Genomic DNA, 21447 nt, shown 5'->3' with positions numbered 1-21447 from the left:
ATAGTAAAACAGGTGCACCCCACACTGGTGAAGAATCATTTGAATCGACGGCGGGGGTGCGTGTCTTGTGGTATAGATTTGGCACACGGGCCTGTGTGTGCGCTGGTATGTAGTGTAATGCTACGATAATTTATGTGTACCTAATTCGGCGGGGGAGTGAAGCTCCCCACCAGCTAGATCGGCTAGCTGGCATGATGTAATGTCGTGTTGGTGTGCATTAGAGGCTTGTCTGTGTGCTGTAATTTCAAGTGACCTAGTTAAACTCGGGTGTGGCATGTACTGTAAAGCTGTGCGAGCCGCTCCTCCGAACCCCTAGGAACACAGAACATGCAAGGGTATGACTTGTCCCAGGCAGAGGGGAGGAGCGGGAGCAGTCCCCAAGCAGGGGTCGCTGCCCAAGAGCAGGGAGAGAGAGCAGGAGCGGTCCCCGAGATGGGGTCGCTGCCTATGAGCAGTGGGGGAGAGAGTGGGAGCGGTCCCCGAGTAGGGGTCGCAGCCCAAGAGCAGGGAGAGGTAGGAAGAAGGAGCGGTCCTCCAGAGAGGTCGCTGCCTAAATAATACTGCTCAAGTTTTTTTTTTTTTTTTTAACAAAGGGGACTCCCACTGAAGGGAGTCACCCACCAAAAAATCCATCATTTAATAAAAAAGGGCACAAGGTACAATAAAAGATTGGTACATGGGCACAAGGCCTGCAAGGTGACAATAGTCTTTATTCAACAAAGCAGAGCTTCCCCGACGAGGTCGTCCTTGATGCTCAGCTACTTATTGATGGGCGAGTTCTTCACGGCTGCTGGGGGGTCCTCAGGGCTCGGATGGTGCCGCGCCGTTGATGGGCCGGCGCGGAACAGCGGAGAGAAGATCATCATGGCGGCGCCGAGGAGGATGGGGTTCCCACAGTGCTACCAGTCGGCGTGGAGGCCCCAGGGTCATCTGTCTGGTCCACCGGCCGCGCCTACGTCGTCCGGCTGTCCTTCGTCAAGTAAGTGATCGTAACTGAAAAGCGGACGTCGTGGGTGTGGTGCGTCGGGCGGCGGCTCCGCCAGCTGCCGAATGTACGGATTGTCGCTACGTCGGCAACGACGGAGGAAAGTGTCGGTCGTCTGACAGAGCAGGTGGTGGAGGTGCGGAAGTCCCGTCCTGTCCAACAGTGTCTGGCGGAGCGTGGCGCGAGGGAGGCCGAGGAGAAGGCGGGCACCAAGAAAATATGAGCACGTGACAGGTCGAAGGTTGGAACGAGATGAGTGAACCCAGACCGGGCAGGCGTAGATGAAATGTGAGATGACATATGAGCGATATGCGGTGAGGCGAACTGGGAGCGGAACGGCAGAGGACGGCCTGAGTACGGTGGCCAGCTGGGCCAAGATGGCGCGGGACTTGGTGCGGACGGATTCCAGGTGCGGAAGAAAAGTGAACGAACGATCGAGGGTGACCCCGAGATAGCGGAGGGTGGGCGACCAGGGGACGACTACGGTGGAGATGCGGGGGGGGGGGCGGTCCTGGTGAGGATGAAGACGGGAGAAAATGATAGAGCGTGATTTGGAGTGATTCAAGCCAATGCCGTGCGCAAGGAACTGGGCGTTGAGTGAGGTGAGTCCGCGGGCAAGGCGGTCGCCGAGCAGCCGCTCGGAGACGGAGGAGGCGAGGAGACAGGTATCGTCGGCGTACTGCACCAGGTAGGTCCCAGGCGGGGGCTGCAAGTCGGAAATGTGGAGGGCGAACAGGAGAGGCGAGAGAATGGCGCCCTGGGGGACGCCGGCGAGAATGGGCCGGGGTGCGGAAAGCGTCCCCTCCACTCGAACCCGGAAGGAGCGACCCCCCAGGAACGAGCAGAGGAGACGGACCAGGTGCGGCGGAAGACCGATGGCGGAGAGGCGAGAGATGAGTTGGGAATGCGGAACGGAGTCGAATGCACGGGCCAGGTCCAAGAGCACCATGCCCGTGTGTTGCCGCCTGGCGAACCCCTGCACCACCAGGAGTTCCACACGAGCAATGGCGTGGGTGGTGGAATGACGGGGGCGGAAACCGAACTGGTGATGGGGGAGCAGGTGAAGGGTGTTGACTTGAAGAAGAAGGCGCCGGTGGATGACTCTCTCTGCGATCTTGGAGAGGATGGGGAGAAGAGAGATAGGACAGTAGGAGGAAGGTAAGGATGAAGGCTTGCCGGGCTTGGGGATGGGCGAGACGATGGCGAGTTTCCAAGGAGACGGAAAATGGCAGAGGATGAACATGGCATTAATGATGCGAGTGAGAAAAACAGTGGCTTTACGGGGAAGATGGCGCAGAACGGGGGCGGGAATGGAGTCGGAGCCGGGGGCCGAACGAAACTTGAGATGGGAGAGCAGAGAGGTGACTTCAGAAGGCGTGGCAAGCGGGAAGGGCAGGACATCAGGGAGGAGGGGGAGAGTGACGTGACGGGACAAGGGGGAAGGAGCATCATCATCGGCCGAGGACTCCGACGACAAGGTGGGGTGGGGGGCGGAGGCGAAGGTGGTGGCGAGGTAGGCGGCGACCGCCTCGGTCCGCTCCGAAGCCGTCTCCGCCACCCCGACAGGAAGAGTGAGGGGAGGGATGGAGGTGGGGACGGAACGAAGGCGATGGACGTAAGACCACAGAGAGCCAGAGGTAGCGGTGAGGGAGCCGAGGCGCCGCGCCTCCAGTCGGGCCCTCCACCCCGCGATCAACCGGCGGCACCACCCCCGGAGCACCAGGTAAACTCGGCGATGCAGCGGGGAGCGGCTCGCCTGCCAGCGACCACGGAAGCGGTTGCGCAAGGACACGGCGTCACGGAGATACGGCGGGAAGGGGATGATGAGAGGGCGCGGAGGCGCGAGCGGAATGTGAGAAGAAGCGGCCGTAGAGATGGCGTCGGAAAAGTAGAGGACTCGGTCGTCGAGTTGAGCAGGAGTGGCGAAGGGAAGCGTGAGGTCCAGAGCAGCATAGAGTGAATCCTGGAAGCCATACCAGTCGGCGTGGATGAAGTCGTACCGGGGGAGGTGAGGGTTGGTGTGAGGAAAGAAGTGGAGCGAGCCGAGGACAGGCAAGTGGTCGGAAGTACCGGCGGTGATGGTGCGAAGGTGAGAAATGACGGGAAGGGGTGATGAGAGAGCGAGGTCGATGACACTGGGGCGGCGATGGCGCTGGGCCGGATAGAAGGTCGGTGTGGGTGGTGCGTGAAGAGAAAGGCGAGTACGCCGGAGGAATTGACGGAGGGAGCTGCCCCGCCGGTTCGCGGCAGCGCAGCCCCAAAAAGGATGGGTCGCATTGTAGTCCCCGGCCAGCACGACGTGGGCGTCGAGCCGCCCGAGGGCCACAATGTCGTCGGTAGGGAAGGGGAATTGGGGCGGGAGATAGAGGGAGACCAAAGTCAGGGAGTACGGAAAACCGTGCAAACGCACAGCGACAGCCTCGGCCGCGGGGGAAGATGGAACGAGACGACGATGGTGGGACAAGGTAGCGCGGACGAGTAACGCCACCCCTCCGCCCCGACCATCACGATCGGCGCGGTGAACGGCGTACCCCGGAATATGGAGGGGTGTGGGGGGGTCGAGCCAGGTTTCTGCGAGGAACACGTCATCGGGAGAATGCACCCGGAGAAGGTGGAGAAGATCGTGGAGTTTGGGAGGAAGGGAGAAGGTGTTCCAGATAAGGATACTAAGGGGTGGGGCGTGATTCATCAAAGAAATTGAGGAGGGCTTGGAGGAGCACCTCAAATTTCTCCGATGGGGACTGGGCACGGGAAAGCGCCGTCAGGACCTGGCGGATGAGTGGCAGGTAGTGGCGGATGAGCGTGATGAGTTCCCTCAACATGGATGTCAGCGAAGTGTCGTCTGAGTCGGCATCGGCGGGGCGAGTGGAAGTGGATGACGTGGCGGGTGGCCTCTGTGAAGAGGATGAGGGGAGGTGAGCAAGAGGTGGTGCCCGGGAAGAGGAGGAAGACGGGTCGTGGCCCTGCCAAGCAGGAGTCCGCAGGGCCGGGAAAGTCCGAACGTCAGAAGGGAGCGGAGCAGATGGGCGCGGAGCGTCGGTCGTCATCGTCGGGTCAGCAGGTCGCGGCGGGTGTCGTCGGATGTATGCCTGTATGACACGGCAGTCCGTCGAGGTAGCAAAGTGCGGCCCGTCGCAATTGACACACTTTTTAGTCGTAGAGGTGCAGTCTCGCGACCAGTGGTGCCCAGCGCATTTGAAACACCTGGGGTCCCGCTCGCAGCGTGTCGATGGATGTCCGGTGGACTGGCACCGATAGCACTGGGGTACCCTCCCAGAGCCCCGGTAGCGCTCTACGGTCACCACCCAGCAGCCTAGCGTCTTCAGTTTGAGGAACCGTGTCGCCTCCCCTAGTCCGTTGGTGCAGACGAGGAAGGGCCGGGTTGTTGAGTCGGCGGAGGTGCGGAGCGGCAAGACGGTGCCCACCGGGAGGCCGAGGTCCAGGAGAGCCTCCTTGACCTCGTCTGCGGTGGTGGAGGAGGGCAGGCGCTTGACCACAACACGGTCGGTGCGCTCGTCGGGACGCAGGTGGGTGTAGGGCTGGTAGCCATGTCTCTTGAGGTGGTCGTAGAGGAACTGATGGTCGTGAGGATTAGCAGTGTAGAAAGACGTACGGTCGTTAATGGAGGTGGCGGTGAGTGGACCGGTGAGCAAGGACTGCAAGTGTTTGATGTGGAGGAAGGGTTGAGCGGTCGGCGAGGAGCGAATGCCAATGGGTGGCATGCGAGGCGGCTTAGGTGCAGACGGAGCAGAGGTGGCCGGCCGCTGAGACGTGGATGGCTGAGGTGGCGGAGGGGAGACAGATGTAGAAGGTTGAGGCTGGGGCGTCGCGGCAACAGTCTTCTGTCTCTTCGGGTGCTGGGTACGACGAGGCTTGGTGGTGAGAGGAGGAGCAGATGATACGGCGTCGTCGATGTCAGAGTCAGGCAAGGAGGATAAGGATCCGTAGCGGTTTTCCACTGGGACGGCGTCATCCGAAGAGAGCACGTCGCGGAGAGGCCGCTTGGTGGTCTTCCGAGGCTTCACGAACCCAAAGTCGTCGTCTGAAGTAGCTGGAGCGGCGGTGTCCATGGGGTCCACAGGCGCGTCAACGACGAGAACGGGTAAGGAGGGAGCGGCAGTCACGATGGGCGAGGTGATAGAGGCAGTGGTGGTGGTAGTGGTGTAGACGGACAGAGTAGGAGACGAGGTAGCAGTCGGAATAGTGGACAGGTCGATGCCGGCGAGGTGTTTCGAGTCGCTGACCTTGATGTTGGCGCTCTGGGGGCGGACCCCCGCCGGTGCCGAGGGCGAAGGCAGAGCCCCCCCCCCCCCGACGCGGAAGAGGCCGCCACACCAGGCGCGGTCAGCTTCGTCGTCGATGGTTGCGAAGATGCAGTTGCTTTCGCTGGTCGTCCATAAGGTTTCGTCGGCGTTGGTCGGTCGGTCAACATGGTGGCTTCGGCCGAAGGCCTCGGACCGAGATCGCCTCCGCCCAGGTTCGGCGTCGTCGGGTGGGGATCCATTCCAGATCCCCCCCTCGACCTCCCCTATAGGCTACGATTCGGTAGCACACAGCACACACAAGAAGAGCATCTAGGTTTTCATAGCTAGATCTACGACAAGAGCACCCCTGGTGGTCGACTCAGGAATATGCAGCAGCAAGTCTCGGCTGCTCGCTAAAATCGCTGAAAGGAAATCAGTTAGTGTAAAGCCGAAAGTGCACTGATTTGCTTCAAATAGCTTGCAAAAATTCCCCTGAACAATTCTATGCCTTTGAAGGGAAACCAGCGCACTCCATCTACCCAGAAATTACTGGGAAGAGCTTTCCTGTCTGGCTTAGCTCAGCCAGAGTAAATATACAATGTATGTACATATTCATCAGGGAGGGCACATCTGTACCCTTCCTGTGCATACATATTCGAATTACAATGCTCTTTACATTAACCTGTATAATTTACAGGCTTCTTGATACCACTCTAAATATTTACATATTCGTCCGGAATTAGGCTGGGCAGGTAGACAAAGTTCCCTTAATTTACATTCCCCTTTGACTGCCATCTAGGGGCGGGTGGCGAACTAACTTTCCTCCCCATAGATTGTGTAGGATGGGTGGCGCACTTGGGGCTTGTGCTATCATACCAGCCGAGGCCAAACTGGTGGACATGACAATTAGTTAGCCCATATGAGCATGTAATAGGTAGTCCTGGCCGACACTCGCACAGGCATATCATCGTGTGGTCGTGTTGGTGAACGAAAGAGAAATTACATGGGTTAGTACACTACTGGCCACCTTAGGGACCGAACTATTGCGTTCCAAGAATAGTTCAGTCAAAGACAGGCTAAGCCAGATGCTGCGGTGGCTAGCCCCCAGGCTGTTTTCGTGTAAACCTGAAACATAGGATGTAAAGTTAATAAACAAACTAATTTTTACCTAGGAAGGTGGAATGGTCGTGCTGTTCAGGCATAAGCCCTCGTGACTTTTTTTTTTTTAGAATTTTTAAAATTGTAATAATTTTTATTGATTTTAATTATTTTTGACTTTTTTTAAGATTTAATATATTTTATATCCTATAAATATACTTAAAAGCTAAGGTACATGCCCCCAGATCCCTGCCCTGACAGGCATGCATGCCTCTCGGCCCGGATCCCCAGCGAGGGCTGGGGCAGCTCCCTCTACCAGTTCACCTGCATGATTCTGCCATGACAAGGTGCTACGACGTGTGTGTGGTTTGTCGCGCATGTTGTAGTGGTGTGACTGTAAAGGTTACGTACCCCGGGGAAGGGGAAAAAAAATTATTTGGTGATGAGAAGTTAACGGAACTAGCATTGTTAATTCAAAATCCCATGCCTTTCCGAAACTCGGCCGGCACTGGTCGTGAAGCCTGCCAGGCGGGTCGCGCCCTATAGATTTCGGGAGTCAACCCTGGCAACACAGGCAGTGAACCCGAAGGGATCGTACATACACCTGCATGCTTCGGACCATTTTGAATTAGCTAGGAGAGAGTTTTGCAGAGAATTTGAGAAAATTAATTGGCTATTATCAAGTGGTAAGGTAGCAGTGTATTTTATTATTATTATGATTCAAAATCCCATGTCTTTCCGAAACGCAGCCGGCACTGGAAGTGAAGCCTGTCAAGCGGGTCGCGCCCTTCAGACATAGGGAGTCAGCCCTAACAACACAGGCAGTGAACCTGGGGGGTTTGACGCCGTCCCCCCTACCTCTGATTATTTAGACGTGATTTTTGTTCGGGTTCGTGATCTCAGGGAAGGTTCGGCCTTGTGGCTAGAGGTACGGGTCAACGCAGTAGGGCCCCCCGAGCTGTTATGGCCACTCGGGACACCTGAAGAATAACACAAAATTTAGTTGGTAAATTTAATACAGCACAGCCCAATACATGGTGCTGCCCGTTCTGGCCGTAACGGTTTGCCCGACGCGACTAGTCACACGCGCAGCTCACTTCCTCAGTGGCGGCTCACGATTTTAATGCGCGTGAGGGGCGGACTTGTACACGTGACGCGATAGTTACAAAAATACACTCTGACATGGCACACGATATCTTGACGAACAATACACTACACTATTACCTAGCTCTTAATAAACTGGGCTAGCAGCACGTAGGCCCGTGTCTCCGGCGACTCTACGTGATGTCTAGGCGTGTCCCAGGGACTGACTCGTTATTATGTTTGGCGGCGCAATGCCGTACGACGATGATACATAAACCCTGACGTGACAGATAACACTTGGACGAACAACTATTTCATTAATACATTACACTGAATAAACTGGGCTAGCGACACATAGGCTCGTGTCTCCGGCGACTCTACGTGGTGTCTAGATATGCCCCAGAGACTGAATCGTTATTAAGTTTGATGGCACGCGTCGCCTGCTGGCTGCCCCGTGCGGGCCAAAACTATGTAGCCGGTAGGCTAGGTTGAGGAGTGAAGCGCCGACGTAGATTCACATAAACTCCCCACAGTACTTACGTATGACGTAGAACACTCATCTCGGAGCACTGATTTAATTAAGTTAAGTACCTCATGGTAAATTTAGGCCGACCGCGGAACTGTACGTGAAAGGTTGAAAAGAAATTACACTATTGAAAACTACATGTCGGTGAAAGAAAAGGTTGAAGGTTCCGCGTTGCGCGCAGGCTGCCGGCCTGGTTGAGCTCTCGAAGGACACTGCCGGTGTCGCCGCGCGCGACCCCCCTCCCACGCCAGCCCTCCCGCGGAAACGTGTGAATTTCGCGGGAAACTGAACCGGCCAGGTTCGGGACAAATCGCACAGTGAAACATGATTTTGCAAAGACTGAATTATTAATTAATGGAAAATAATGTTTAATAAAACCTGTGGAAAACATAATTAAAATAATTTGTTGTAGTGCGGCGGAGGGACATGCCACACCCGGCCGGATCCTTCTGCCGGCGCAGCACTCGTTGCATGGTGTTCGGCTCGTCGCACGCACTGCACTTTGCTGCGCGCACGAGCGCGTTCGGTGCACAGTTTTTACGAGACGTTGATGAGGCATAGCGGTCTATGCGACAGAGGAGCATTGGCGGTCGGCGTCAAATGCCCCCCCTTCTCTGAGACCGCTATGTGCATCAACGCCTCGCTTCACACGCTGAGCACTTCACTGACGTTCGCCGCACTGCGAGCCCTACACTACGCGGTGGAGTGGTGGTGTGTTGTGATGCAAAGATTCTGCCCTGAATACCTCCCCCACTCAATGAATGATAAGGGGTTACGCCCTGAACCGTGTCCTTTACCCCCCTGGGAATGGGCAGCGACTTGCGCCTATTCTAGCTCAATATGGTGACAAGTGGGTGGGGGGTTCAGTGTGATCGGGGTATGACATGGTAGTGGAATGGATGACGTGGACGGGGGGATGATATGGGTCCGGCCTCGAGTGTTGTCACCACTGGAACGCCCCCTACGGGCTGCGCCCGGGTGGAGTAGCTCGACGGGGACCTGGACCACTCGTATTCCGCCAGGTAGGCCGGGGGTCGGCGGGCCCTCTGTGGTCGTGTGGTGGGGACTGTGCTGGTAGGGGTCTCCACTGGGCAGAGTGTGGTAGGTTCCCTCGTGTCCGGTTGGGTGGTTGGGCAACTCGCCTCCACGGCGGGGACAGGAGCGAACTCTACCGGCTCGCTGTCGTCCGCGCAGCACGTCCTGCCCGGGGCCCGACGTCTGCAGGTGGGGCGCCTATCCCTACTGTCCGGCTCCTCCTCCCCATCCTCGGGCTCGTCCACGGACACCCGGAACGTGGCGTCCGCCAGGCTGAGGTCCAGCGGCCACAGTGGCTCATCGTCCTCCTCCTCACAGACCTCCTCCCCCTCCTCGTCAGGAAACCAGACCAACGGACTCCCTAACTCCTCGGGGACGTGCGGAACTGTGGCCAGCGGCACCGGGGACCTGCTCGGGGTGTCCCAGAGGTCGGGTTGGGTGCACTCATGTGCCTGATCGGGGCTACCCTCGTTTGTGTCGCCCGTGTTCATGTCCCCCCGGGTGGTGGGTTCAGGTGCTGCTCCTTCCCGCAGCGTATCTGTAGCTTCCTGAGTGTGGGGGATGGTGAAGAGGGGGTCGTTGGGCCAACTCTGACCCCGTGCGCGACTACGCGCAGATCGTCCCGGTGCACTTTAGCGGGCCGAACCCTTGGCGTCCGGACCGCATAGGATGAGGGGCCCATCCTCCACAGGACCTCCCGCGGCTCCGACCATCGGGGCGCCAGCCCCGCGCAAAAGTTACGCGCCCCAGACGACAAGTGGTGCTGCCTGACATACACCAGCTGACCTGGCTGGATCGGGGGTGGAGGGTGACTACTCATGGGCGTGTGGGCCGCCAGGAATTTGGCCTGTTGTTGTCTGGCGTGCTCCCTCCCCTCCTCACGATTGGGACGCGCCACCGTGCCCATGGCGACATCGGCCACCCTGCTTTCCCCGGGCAACGCCAAGTTCTTCCCGTACGGGAGTTCGGCAGGGGAATGACCAGTGACTGCGTTGGTGCGGCGCCGGAGGCAATACAACAGCTTCGGCAGGTGGACGTCCCACTTGGAGTGGTCGTCCCCCAACCTCAGCCGCAGCTGCGCCTTTACCTCCTGGTTCCGCCTCTCAGTGGGGTTGGCCTGGGGATGGTAAATGGGGGTGGTGTGGTGGTAGAGACCCCATCGGCGACAGTCAGCTCTCCAGCGCCTCCCGCTGAACTGACAGCCGTTGTCCGTCAACAGCACGTGCGCGAAACCACACCACGGGAATATCTCGCGGTCCAGCAGGGCGGCTATGGTTCCGGCGCGCACGTTGGACACCAGGAAGACCTCGACCCACCGGGTGAAAATGTCGGTGATGACGACCAAGAACCTCTTTCCCCGGGTGGTCCGCGGGTAGGGCCCCATTATGTCCAGGGCCAGGGTGTGAAACGGGTCGCGGGGCCGGTGGGGACGCTGCTGCTCCACCCCGTCAGACCGCCTCGTCTTTCTCTGCTGGCACTGCTGGCAGTGCCGCACCAGGTCCCGTACGTCCCGCGTTACCCCCGGCCAATGGAAGGTCTTACGGACGTCTAACTGTGTTTGGTGCGCACCTGGGTGTCCCGCCAGCTCGTGTGTGTGGTGGAAGTCCATTACCTGCTCGCGGGCACCGAGCGGCACATGAAGGCGCCAGGTGTCCATGTCCCCTGGTACCCAGGTCTCCAACACCCCGTCTACGCACCTGTGGTAGAAGTGAGCCTGCTCCCCACATGACCGCACCTCGGCCTGTGTGGGGTCGTCTGTCTGCTGGGCCTGTTTCACGAATTCCACTAATTCGCTCAGGGTCTCCACAGGCAAGACGGCGGGATGGTCGGGGGCCCTTGGGATGTGAAATAAGGTTGGGGGCGCCTCCCCCGGAATGACTGGCGGCGCGACTCCTTCTGGCGGCAACAGCCCCTCCCAGTCCTGGTCATCCTGAAACGTGTTGTGTGGGTCGGGATAGCGCGATAACTCGTCGGCGAACTGGTAGTCCCGTCCAGGGATGTGCTCGACCGCGAAGTCGAAGTTCTGGAGCATCAGCGCCCACCTCGTGAACTTCGACATGCGGCCCTGGGCGGAGACCAGCCAGCGGAGACACTGGCTGTCCGTCCGCAGCGTGAACCGGCGGCCCTCCAGGTGGTGGCGGTAGCGGCGCATAGCCCAAACAATGGCCATGCACTCCTTCTCGTTCACATGGTACCGCCGTTCGGGCTGGCCGAACTTGGCGCTGGCGTACTCCACCACCCGGCGCACGCCTTTGTCCCCCACCTGGTATAGGACGGCCCCCATCCCCTCCTGACTGGCCACTGTCTGAAGGAACAGGGGAAGGTCAGGCTGCAGACGGGCGAGCTGGTGGTACTCGCAGAACTGCTGTTTCACCGCGTCCAGGGCGGCGTCCGCCTCGCTGGTCCACTGAAACCGGAGCTTGGGTGACAGCAAGTCCATCATCGGGGATGTGACGCTGGAAAAATGCGGAATGAACGAGCGCAGCCAGTTGAGAAGGCCCATCAACTTCTGCAGCTGCTTGCGGGTTCGTGGGGCGGGTTTGGACTCAATAAGGTTCAGGTGTTTTGGCAGAGGGCGGCAACCCTCCGCGTCCACTATGTGCCCTAGGTACTCCAGTTCAGCTGCGCCCACGTGGCATTTCTGGGGGGCGAACGTGAGGCCGTGTCTGGCCAGCCGCTCAAGGACAAGGCCGAGGTGCCGGGCATGGTCCTCCCACGACCGTGACCAGATGATGACGTCATCCAAGTACGCGGCGGCGATCTCGCCCGCGTACCTGTCTAACACACGCACCATCATGGCCTGGAAGGTCGCGGGGGCGTCCATCAGCCCAAACGGCATGGCACAGAACTGGAAACGCCGGCCGTCAGGGGCCGTGAACGCGGTCTTTGGGCGGTCCTCTGGATGTACGGGCACCTGCCAGTACCCGGACTTGAGGTCCAGGGACGTGAAGATGCGGGCGTCACCCAGCCCTGCCAAAGCGTCTGTTATGTTGATAAGCGGTGGTGGGGCGGGTATGGTTACTGGATTGACTGGTTTGAAATTCACACAAAAACGCATGGAGCCATCTTTCTTGTTCGCCATGACAATCTGGCAGTTGTATGGCGACTCACTGGGCTCGATGACTCCATCGCGTAGCATTTCCGTGATCTGGGTCTGGATGACGTGCCTCTCAGTGGGTCCGAACCCGTACGGTTTTACGAACTGGGGTTGGTGAGGTCGGGTGGGGATGGTGTGTTCCGTGGTTGTGGTACGGCGGAGCATGTCCGTGGCTGCGAACACCTGTGGCTGTTGGGACAGGACACTGTTTATGAGCTCTACATAGGCAGCGGGCACACCATTCCTCAGGTCCGCGAGCGTGATGGGTGTCCCCTGCTCGGCGGGTGGCCGATAGCCCAGGCTGTAAACTGTGCGCCGCTCGTGATGGCCAACGTGCAATCTCCCCTCCCTGACCTCCACAGTGGCGTCCTCCTGCGCCAGCCAAGGCAGTCCTAGGATCAGCGTCTCCCGTAGCCCCTCTACTACTAGTGCTGTGGTGTGGCTAACATGGTATCTAATGGAGAGGGTGATGTTCGCGCGACCGACAATACGAGTTGTCGCCCCCTTCGTCGCTAACTGTACCTCCTCTGCACCTGAGTCAATGTCCCATATGTACGAGCACTGAGCCGACACATACGTGTGGCTGGCGGCCCTGTCGACAAGGGCATGCACTGGCTGTCCATCCATCCTGACGGGAATCCTGAGTAAATGCCCCGCCCCAGGTCCCAACTGCCCTAATTGGAACGACTCACCGCACTGCTCCCGGGGCGCTGCTGCTGCCGTCAGGCGGTCCGCACGTGCTGCCGATGTCGCCGGGGCCACCTGGGGTCCAGTGCGGCTCGCCGACGACCCGGTGCAGGCCGTTGACGAGTCGGGTGAGCCACGCTCGTCCGTCCTGACGGGGCGTGCCGGTGTGTCAGCGGACACCGCAGGTGCTGCCGGTGTCGCCGGGGCCACCTGGTGTCCGGTGCGGCTCGCCAACGACCCAGTGCAGGCTACTGACGAGTCGGGTAAACTGCGCCCGTCCGTCCTGACGGGGCGTGCCGGTGTGTCAGCGGACACCGCAGGTGCTGCCGGTGTCGCCGGGGCCACCTGGTGTCCGGTGCAGCTCGCCAACGACCCAGTGCAGGCTACTGACGAGTCGGGTGAGCTGCGCCCGTCCATCCTGACGGGGCGTGCCGGTGTGTCAGCGGACACCGCAGGTGCTGCCGGTGTCGCCGGGGCCACCTGGTGTCCGGTGCGGCTCGCCGACGACCCGGTGCGAGCCGCAGACGAGTCAGGTGAACGGCGCCCGTCCGTCCTGAAGGGGCGCCATGGTGCGTTTGTGGGTACTGCAGGAGCTGCCTGTGTCGCCGGGGCCACCTGGGGTACGGTGCGGCTCGCCGACGACCCGGTGCGGGCCGTTGATGGGTGGTGTGAGCCGCTCCCGTCCGTCCTGACGGGGCGCCATGGTGCGTACCTGGGTACCGCATATCGAGCCAGCCTGTCCCGGTATCGCTGTAGGAATTTTACAGGGTCTTCGTGCTCCTGCCCTCCGAAGTCCGGTAGTTTGAGAGTGCCGCCGAGGCGCGGTGCGATAGGGGCCGCTGGCATCGCTGACGGTCTGTCCAGCGCGAGTTCGCACGCGCGGCACATGAACAGCCCATTCCTGAAGATGAGTAACTCCCGGGCCTCGGTGCACGAGCGGTGCCTCACGGTGCCGCACTGATGGCAGAACGCCACCTCATCGGGCCGCCGATGACACCCCCTTGCGCTGAACATAAATGTAGACGTCGGCCCTGGTTTTCCGTCGTCAAAGTCTGTTTTGGGCTTCTTCTCCGTGTCGCAGGTACAGGTGGCGAAAATCCCTGCCGCTGCATGATTTATCGGCAACCCTGGCAGAAGGCATGCGTGGCATACCCCTTCCAAGTCTATGCTTACCGCTCCGTCACGGCTCATGTTCATGCGCGTAGCAGCTGCGCCACCCGATCCCTGTGTGAGGCGCGTGGACTTTCGCTCCCACAGCCGTTATCGCGCCTGGCGCTAACTTGATGCGCGCCTGGCGCGTAACTCGACGCGCGCCTATCGCTAGGTGCCCGCTCCTTTGGCTGTCTGCGCGTCGCATCTGTTTCCGCGCGATTCCTTTATTCCTACGCGAGCCCTTACTGATACACTAATTTGAAGTACAAAAAATTTGAAAAATTTGAAAAAAAAATTTGAAAGTTAATTTTTTAGAAAATGAAAGCCACATTAGTCGGGCGCCATTTTGACGCCGTCCCCGCTACCTCTGATTATTTAGACGTGATTTTTGTTCGGGTTCGTGATCTCAGGGAAGGTTCGGCCTTGTGGCTAGAGGTAGGGGTCAACGCAGTAGGGCCCCCCGAGCTGTTATGGCTACTCGGGACGCCTGAAGAATAACACAAAATTTAGTTGGTGAATTTAATACAGCACAGCCCAATACATGGTGCTTCCCGTTCTGGCCGTAACGGTTTGCCCGACGCGACTAGTCACACGCGCAGCTCACTTCCTCAGTGGCGGCTCACGATTTTAATGCGCGTGAGGGGCGGACTTGTACACGTGACGCGATAGTTACAAAAATACACTCTGACATGGCACACGATATCTTGACGAACAATACACTACACTATTACCTAGCTCTTAATAAACTGGGCTAGCAGCACGTAGGCCCGTGTCTCCGGCGACTCTACGTGATGTCTAGGCGTGTCCCAGGGACTGACTCGTTATTATGTTTGGAGACGCAATGCCGTACGACGATGATACATAAACCCTGACGTGACAGATAACACTTGGACGAACAACTATTTCATTAATACATTACACTTAATAAACTGGGCTAGCGACACATAGGCCCATGTCTCCGGCGACTCTACGTGGTGTCTAGATATGTCCCAGAGACTGAATCGTTATTAAGTTTGATGGCACGCGTCGCCTGCTGGCTGCCCCGTGCGGGCCAAAACTATGTAGTCGGTAGGCTAGGTTGAGGCGTGAAGCGCCGACGTAGATTCACATAAACTCCCCACAGTACTTACGTATGACGTAGAACACTCATCTCGGAGCACTGATTTAATTAAGTTAAGTACCTCATGGTAAATTTAGGCCGACCGCGGAACTGTACGTGAAAGGTTGAAAAGAAATTACACTATTGAAAACTACATGTCGGTGAAAGAAAAGGTTGAAGGTTCCGCGTTGCGCGCAGGCTGCCGGCCTGGTTGAGCTCTCGAAGGACACTGCCGGTGTCGCCGCGCGCGACCCCCCTCCCACGCCAGCCCTCCCGCGGAAACGTGTGAATTTCGCGGGAAACTGAACCGGCCAGGTTCGGGACAAATCGCACAGTGAAACATGATTTTGCAAAGACTGAATTATTAATTAATGGAAAATAATGTTTAATAAAACCTGTGGAAAACATAATTAAAATAATTTGTTGTAGTGCGGCGGAGGGACATGCCACACCCGGCTGGATCCTTCCGCCGGCGCAGCACTCGTTGCATGGTGTTCGCCTCGTCGCACGCACTGCACTTTGCTGCGCGCACGAGCGCGTTCGGTGCACACGTTATTACGAGACATTGATGAGGCATAGCGGTCTATGCGACAGAGGAGCATTGGCGGTCGACATCAGGTTGTACATACACCTGCGTGCTTAGGACCATTTTGAATCGAAAGATGTGGAGTTAAGTATGCTGAAGTTATTGTGCAGTTTTTAATTAATTAGTGATTTTTTAATTGTTATTATTGTATATATAGATTATAATTATTTCACAAATCAAAATCCCATGCCTTCCCGAAAAGCAGCCGGCACTGAGGTAAAGCCTGCCAGGCGGGTCGCGCCCTTCAGACATAGGGAGTCAGCCCTAACAACACAGACAGTGAACCCGAGGGGGTTGTACATACACTTGTGTGCTTCGGACCATTTTGAATTGTATAGGCAGTGTAAACTTTTGACGCCATCCCCACTACCTCCCTTGAGTTTTACGTGATTTTTATATGGTTCGTGATCTCAGGGTAGGTTCGGCCTTGTGGCTAGAGGTAGGGGTTAACGCTGTAGGGCCCCCCCAACCTGTTATGGTCACTCGGGATGCCTGAAGAAGAACACAAAATTACTGATTGATGACTGATGAATTTATTATGGCACAGCCCTATACATAGTGCTGCCAGTCCTGGCCGTAGCGGTTTTCCCGAATTGAATAGTCACATGCGCAGCCACTTTCTCAGTGGCAGCTCACGATTTTACTACGCGTGAAGGACATACTCTTGCACATGATGCGACGGTATAGAATAAACCCTAACATGACATATCATACCCTGACGAATAAAACACTTCACTATTACACATTATGTATTACACTGGGCTAATGACACGTAGGCCCGTAACTCTGGTGACTCTACCTGACTCTTAGACTTGTCCCAGATATTGACTCGTTAGTAAGTTTGGTGGCACGTGTCGCCTACTGGCTGCCCCGTGCGGGCTGAAACTATTTAGCCGGTTGGCTAGGTTGTTGCGTGAAGCGCTGACGTAACTTCTCGTAGATTCCCCACAGTACTTACGTATGATTCTGAACACTCGTCTTGGAGCACTGAATAAGTTAAGAGAAATACCACATGGTAAATTGAGGCCGACCACTGAACTGTACGAAAAAGATTGAGAAAGATTACGACTATTGAAACTACATGTCAGTGAAAACAAAAGTTGCTGGTTCCGTGTTGCGTGGAGGCTGCCGGCCTCTCCGAGCTCCAGAAGGATACTGCCATTCGCACTGATCGTGACCCCCCTCCCCCGCCAGCCCTCCCGCGGAAACGTTTGATTTTCGCGGGAAAGTGAACCGGCCAGGTTCGGGACAAGGCGCACAGTGAAACATAATTTTGAAGGAATTAAAATATTAATTGATGAAAATAATGTCTAATAAAACCTGTGGAATAATACATATATTACATTTGTTGTAGTTCGGCGGAGGGATATGCCACACCCGGACGGATCCTTCCGCCGACGTAGCACTTGTTGCCTGGCGTTCGCCTCGTTGCACGCTCTACACTTTGGTGCGCGCACGAGCGCGTTCGGTGCACACGCCTTTGTGAGACGTTGATGAGGCATAGCGGTCTATGCCACATAGAGGAGCATTGGCGGTCGGCGTCACTTTAAACTTTAAACTGTAAGCTCCGCGCGGTGTGAACACACCCGAAGCTGGAGTGTGACTGTCCTGGATTTTTTTTTTTTTTTTTTTCCTAACCTAACTAAAACTAAGTGTATTTGGGAGGGGTCCGGGTTAGGGAGGGACCTAAGTGCGTCTCAGGCCGAAGCCTATACGCCTTAGTCATGCTGGGATTAGCCATGCAGGGAGAGGGTCGCATGCATCGTGTGCTAGGAGGGGATTGGCCAGCCATGGCAGCGATTGGCGCCATGACTAACTCCCCTCACTCTTAACTCTAGACTAAACTACTAGATAAGTTGGGCCCAGGTAAAACCTGCATAGACACAGGGAAAACCCTGGGCACTTTCATGCGGGATGCCAAATTTCATGCATTAATTTCAGGCAGGTTCAATACGGGAGAAAGAAGGATGGTTCAGGAAGAAGAGTTGGTCAGAGCAGAAAGAGTCTACCATGCGGGGTTTGGGCGCTTGGACTTAAATGTCCGCATTGTTTGTTGTTCTGCAGTTCTGGATCTTCTGACCAGGGACGCGAGCGCCTCTGGTGGTGGCTGGCCACACCGGGCCACCCACTCCGCCTCCAGTAGCACCTAAACTAAAAGAAGAAAATTAGAACACCTTACTTACTAAACATACACAAACAGAACATATTTCACTATGTGTACGCTCTGCTAGTGCGGAGCGTAGGCTACATTATTTAAGATATCTTAAAGCTAATAACTTAATATGAATTAAACTATTATATTTTTGGTATTTTATTTGATTTTTTTGTTTTTATTATTTTTAATTTTTCTCTCTTAGCCTAATATATTATATTACTTTATTTAGTATCTTAATATCTACGCACTTAAATATAGTGGTAGAACTGCCAACATATAAAGTCACAGGCGAATGGGAACAGAGCACTCGTATTGTTTTAAATATTCAAAATTTTAAGTAGTCATGCCCTGCAGCAGTGGTACCCATCGGAAAGCAGCATGCCACTCGTATCGGCAACCCCAGCTCGATCGGTGTTTATTTGCACTAACTATCCGGGCAAACACGTATCACAGGACACGACTTCTACCACTAATTTTAAATTATATCGTCGCGACGCACCACAGGCCTACCATGCCCGGCAGCAAGCAGCATGCCACTCGTATCGGCATCCCCAGCTCGATCGGTGTTTACTTTCACTGAATGCGAGGGCAGAGGGCAGGTTTAATGCAGTACGACACTCTTTGTCGCTACGTTTGGTAGCCTAACTATTTATTATTGTAATTAAGTATAAATTAACTTGAAGTTTCATTTTAATTCACGAGTAGTATTTTCATTGGCCGGACGAGTCGGCCAACCACAGCGCAGCTACGGGGGCCTGTGAGCCAGGATTGAAACCGGCATTTTATATTTCCGATGCAAATCCGGATCTTTGTCGCCAAGGGAGGAAATAAACGGATTTTCACTTAATTTACATTTATCATAGAATTTCTGAGTAGTCCTAACATAGTAGTCCTTTAATAATTCGAGTTTTAGCTCCCTATGCATGGCCCTGACGGGACAATACACAGGTGCTTCAGTCGCGATACGAATGCTCTTGTTCTGTATTCTCTGTAGTTTTTTCAGATGGGATTCTGCTGCTGTTGCCCACACTGGTGCCGCATAGGTAATAATGGGTTTAATTAGCGCGTTATATATGGTTAATCCGTTTTTAACTGAGCTACCTCGTCGTCGACTCATGACTGGATAGAGTGTCATTAATCTCGTGAATGCCGCCTTTCTTTTTGCTTCTATATGGTCGCGCCATAGTAATTTACGATCCATATGTACGCCTAAATATTTTACTACGTTTTTGTGCGGTATTTCTGCATTGAATAGCGTTAATTGCGGCCTATTTTCTAGTGGCGGGAGATGTTTCCGCGTAAAAACAATGGCTTCGGACTTTGTAGGATTAACTTTAATTCGCCATTTCGTGCACCAATTTTCTAGTGAGTTTAACGCAGTTTGAAGCCTTTCTGTTGCAAGATTTAAGTTGCGTGACCTACTAAACAATACTGTATCGTCGGCGTATAGGCCGAACTGTACTAGGCGATGCTCAGGTTTAGGCATGTCGTGTATGTAAATGTTAAATAAAACGGGCCCCAGTATGCTACCTTGCGGAACGCCTGCTCTGATTCGTTTCTCGTCTGACAGTGCCCCCTCTGTAGTGACTCTGAACGAGCGATTGGCTAAATACGAGGCTAATAATTTTATATAGCAGTCGGGGAAATCGGCTTGGTATAGTTTATAGATTAAGCCTGCGTGGAAGACTCTATCAAAAGCTTTCTCTACATCTAGAAACGTTGCTACATTATAGCTGTTCCATGTAAACGCTGTTACTATTTCTTCCGTCATGCGTACTAGTTGTTGCGTAGTGGAATGCGCGCTGCGAAATCCGAATTGTTCATTCGGCAATATGTTGCGTTCTTTAATATAAGTATTGAGTCGTTGCAAAATTATGTACTCAGCTACCTTTGACATTATACTTAGTAAGCTAATTGGCCGATAGTTTTGTGGCATTGTTTTATCTTTACCAGGCTTATGAAATACCATTACGTTGGCCTGTTTCCATTGTGAAGGGAAATATTGCAATTTAAACATGGCATTTATTAATTCAGCTAAGTACTCTAAAATTTCATCAGGCAGTTTCTTAAGGACAACTGCCTGTATGCCATCTATTCCCGGAGCTTTACGCGGTTTCATACGTTTAATAGCCTGCTTAACTTCCTGCGATTGAGTTAGATAAGGCTCTGAAGTTAAAGGCTGATTTAGTTTTATTCTTAATTCCCTATATATCATTGCATTAAATATTGGGTCGCAGGGCTCGATATTAGGTTTAAATGCTTCTTCTAATGTGTCCGCGAATGCCTGTGCTTTATCTATTGGTGTATAAGCGACTCCAGTATGGGTTTGTAATGGAGGAATTTTATCTGTCTTGTGGAGGAACCGCTTTGTCATACTCCAGGTGCTACCATCTTGCACCTGGAGCTGGGAGACTTTCGCCTCCCATTGGCTGTCCCTCCACAGAGTTATCTCATCGGAAATTATTCTTTGTAATTCATTAATACGCGCTTTAATGTCACGCTGTCTACGCCTAGTATGTTCGCGCCTTAGTCTACTTTTCTGTGATATTAAGTCCCTTATGTATGCCGGCAGCTCTCCCTGCTTAAACTTAACCTCCTTTACTAGGATGCACGAGTTTATTGCAGTTTGTATATTTACTGTGAGTTCTGTTACTGCTGTTTCAATACTTTCTTTAGTTTCTAGGTTGGCAGCATCGGCTGCGGGCACGTTATCTAATAGATGCGTCTGAAAGCCTCGCCAGTCAGCTTTTTTATAGTCTTTGATTTTTCTCGGCGGATTGGTGTCAGTGTCCGCGTCATCGAATATTAAATGTACTGGGAAGTGGTCAGACGACAGTTCATGGACGACTCTGAGTTCGAATCCCGTTTGGACTCTCTTATTTAAAACGATATCTAGTATGTCGGGGGTTTGCCTTAGTGCTCCGCTATCGTGTGTGGGCTCTGAGGGAGCATAAACTTGATAATTTTTATTAGACTCATGCCGTTGCAGCAGGAAGCCATTGGCTGTGTTGCTCCGACAGTTCCAATCCTTATGCTTGGCATTAATATCGCCAACTGCTAAAAATGCAGGAGCTGAGCCATATAATATGTCCAGCTCATTCAAAGTGAGAGACCTACCCGGCCGTGCATACATGGAAATAAGTACTATGTGTTGGTTGTTGATTTTAATATTTATTGCAACAGTTTCTAATTCATTAAATGCAGGTAAATAAAATTCTGTGTGCCTAATGCTTCTGTGGACCACTAAGGCCACCCCTCCGCTTCTGGTGTCACGGTCGCGCCTGTAAACATTATAGTTTGATATCGTTAATCTATCTGTTGGTATTAGGTGAGTCTCATTGATGGCCGCGATTTTAATCTTATATTTTAGTAAATGATCTGTAAACTCGATTATTTTGTTTCTAATTCCTCGTGCATTCCAGTAGAGGATGGTACCTAAACTACTGTCTACGGGATTAGTGTTCGTGACAGGACCTAAATTAGGGGTGTGCGGCATTGAAGCTGGCCGCTAGTGTCTGCACGAAGCCCATGGTGGCTTGTATCTTTTCCTCAAGGGACATGGCCGCGTCGCACCAGATGGCCATGAGTTGGCACATTGGCTCAAGGGCCTGGGACAGGTTTGGGTCCTCAATAAATGTTTTGGACTGGCCCACGACCTTTAGAAATGCCTTAGGGTCGGGACCTGGCTTACGAGTGGAGC

General features: G+C 54.6%; 2 protein-coding genes across 8 annotated transcripts in view; one reads left to right on the top strand and one right to left on the bottom strand.

The window, feature by feature from the left end:
- Positions 1-21447, top strand: part of LOC134539334 (ribose-phosphate pyrophosphokinase 1) — a 108559-nt gene that overhangs the window by 8363 nt on the left and 78749 nt on the right. For 3 of the 7 annotated variants that reach the window (XM_063381298.1, XM_063381289.1, XM_063381271.1), the window contains exon 1: positions 850-979. The exons of 3 other annotated variants lie outside the window; for them this stretch is intronic. In XM_063381298.1, the coding sequence (XP_063237368.1) occupies positions 865-979 (115 nt within the window). In that variant the 5' untranslated portion in view covers positions 850-864. Of the gene's footprint in view, positions 1-810; positions 980-21447 lie in introns of those variants that run through there. One more of the 7 variants, XM_063381281.1, reaches the window with a different exon arrangement.
- LOC134539327 (uncharacterized) overlaps positions 17291-21447 on the bottom strand; it is an 11280-nt gene continuing 7123 nt past the window's right edge. Inside the window, exon 2 of the mRNA XM_063381259.1 lies at positions 17291-21447. This exon is cut by the window's right edge and continues 1736 nt beyond it. Within this exon, the coding sequence (XP_063237329.1) occupies positions 21227-21447 (221 nt within the window). The 3' untranslated portion in view covers positions 17291-21226.

Source organism: Bacillus rossius, chromosome 1 (assembly GCF_032445375.1).
Source record: "Bacillus rossius redtenbacheri isolate Brsri chromosome 1, Brsri_v3, whole genome shotgun sequence".
Lineage (NCBI taxonomy): Eukaryota > Metazoa > Arthropoda > Insecta > Phasmatodea > Bacillidae > Bacillus > Bacillus rossius.
Note: the sequence above shows the minus strand (reverse complement) of the source record. Positions and strands in the feature narration are given on the sequence as shown.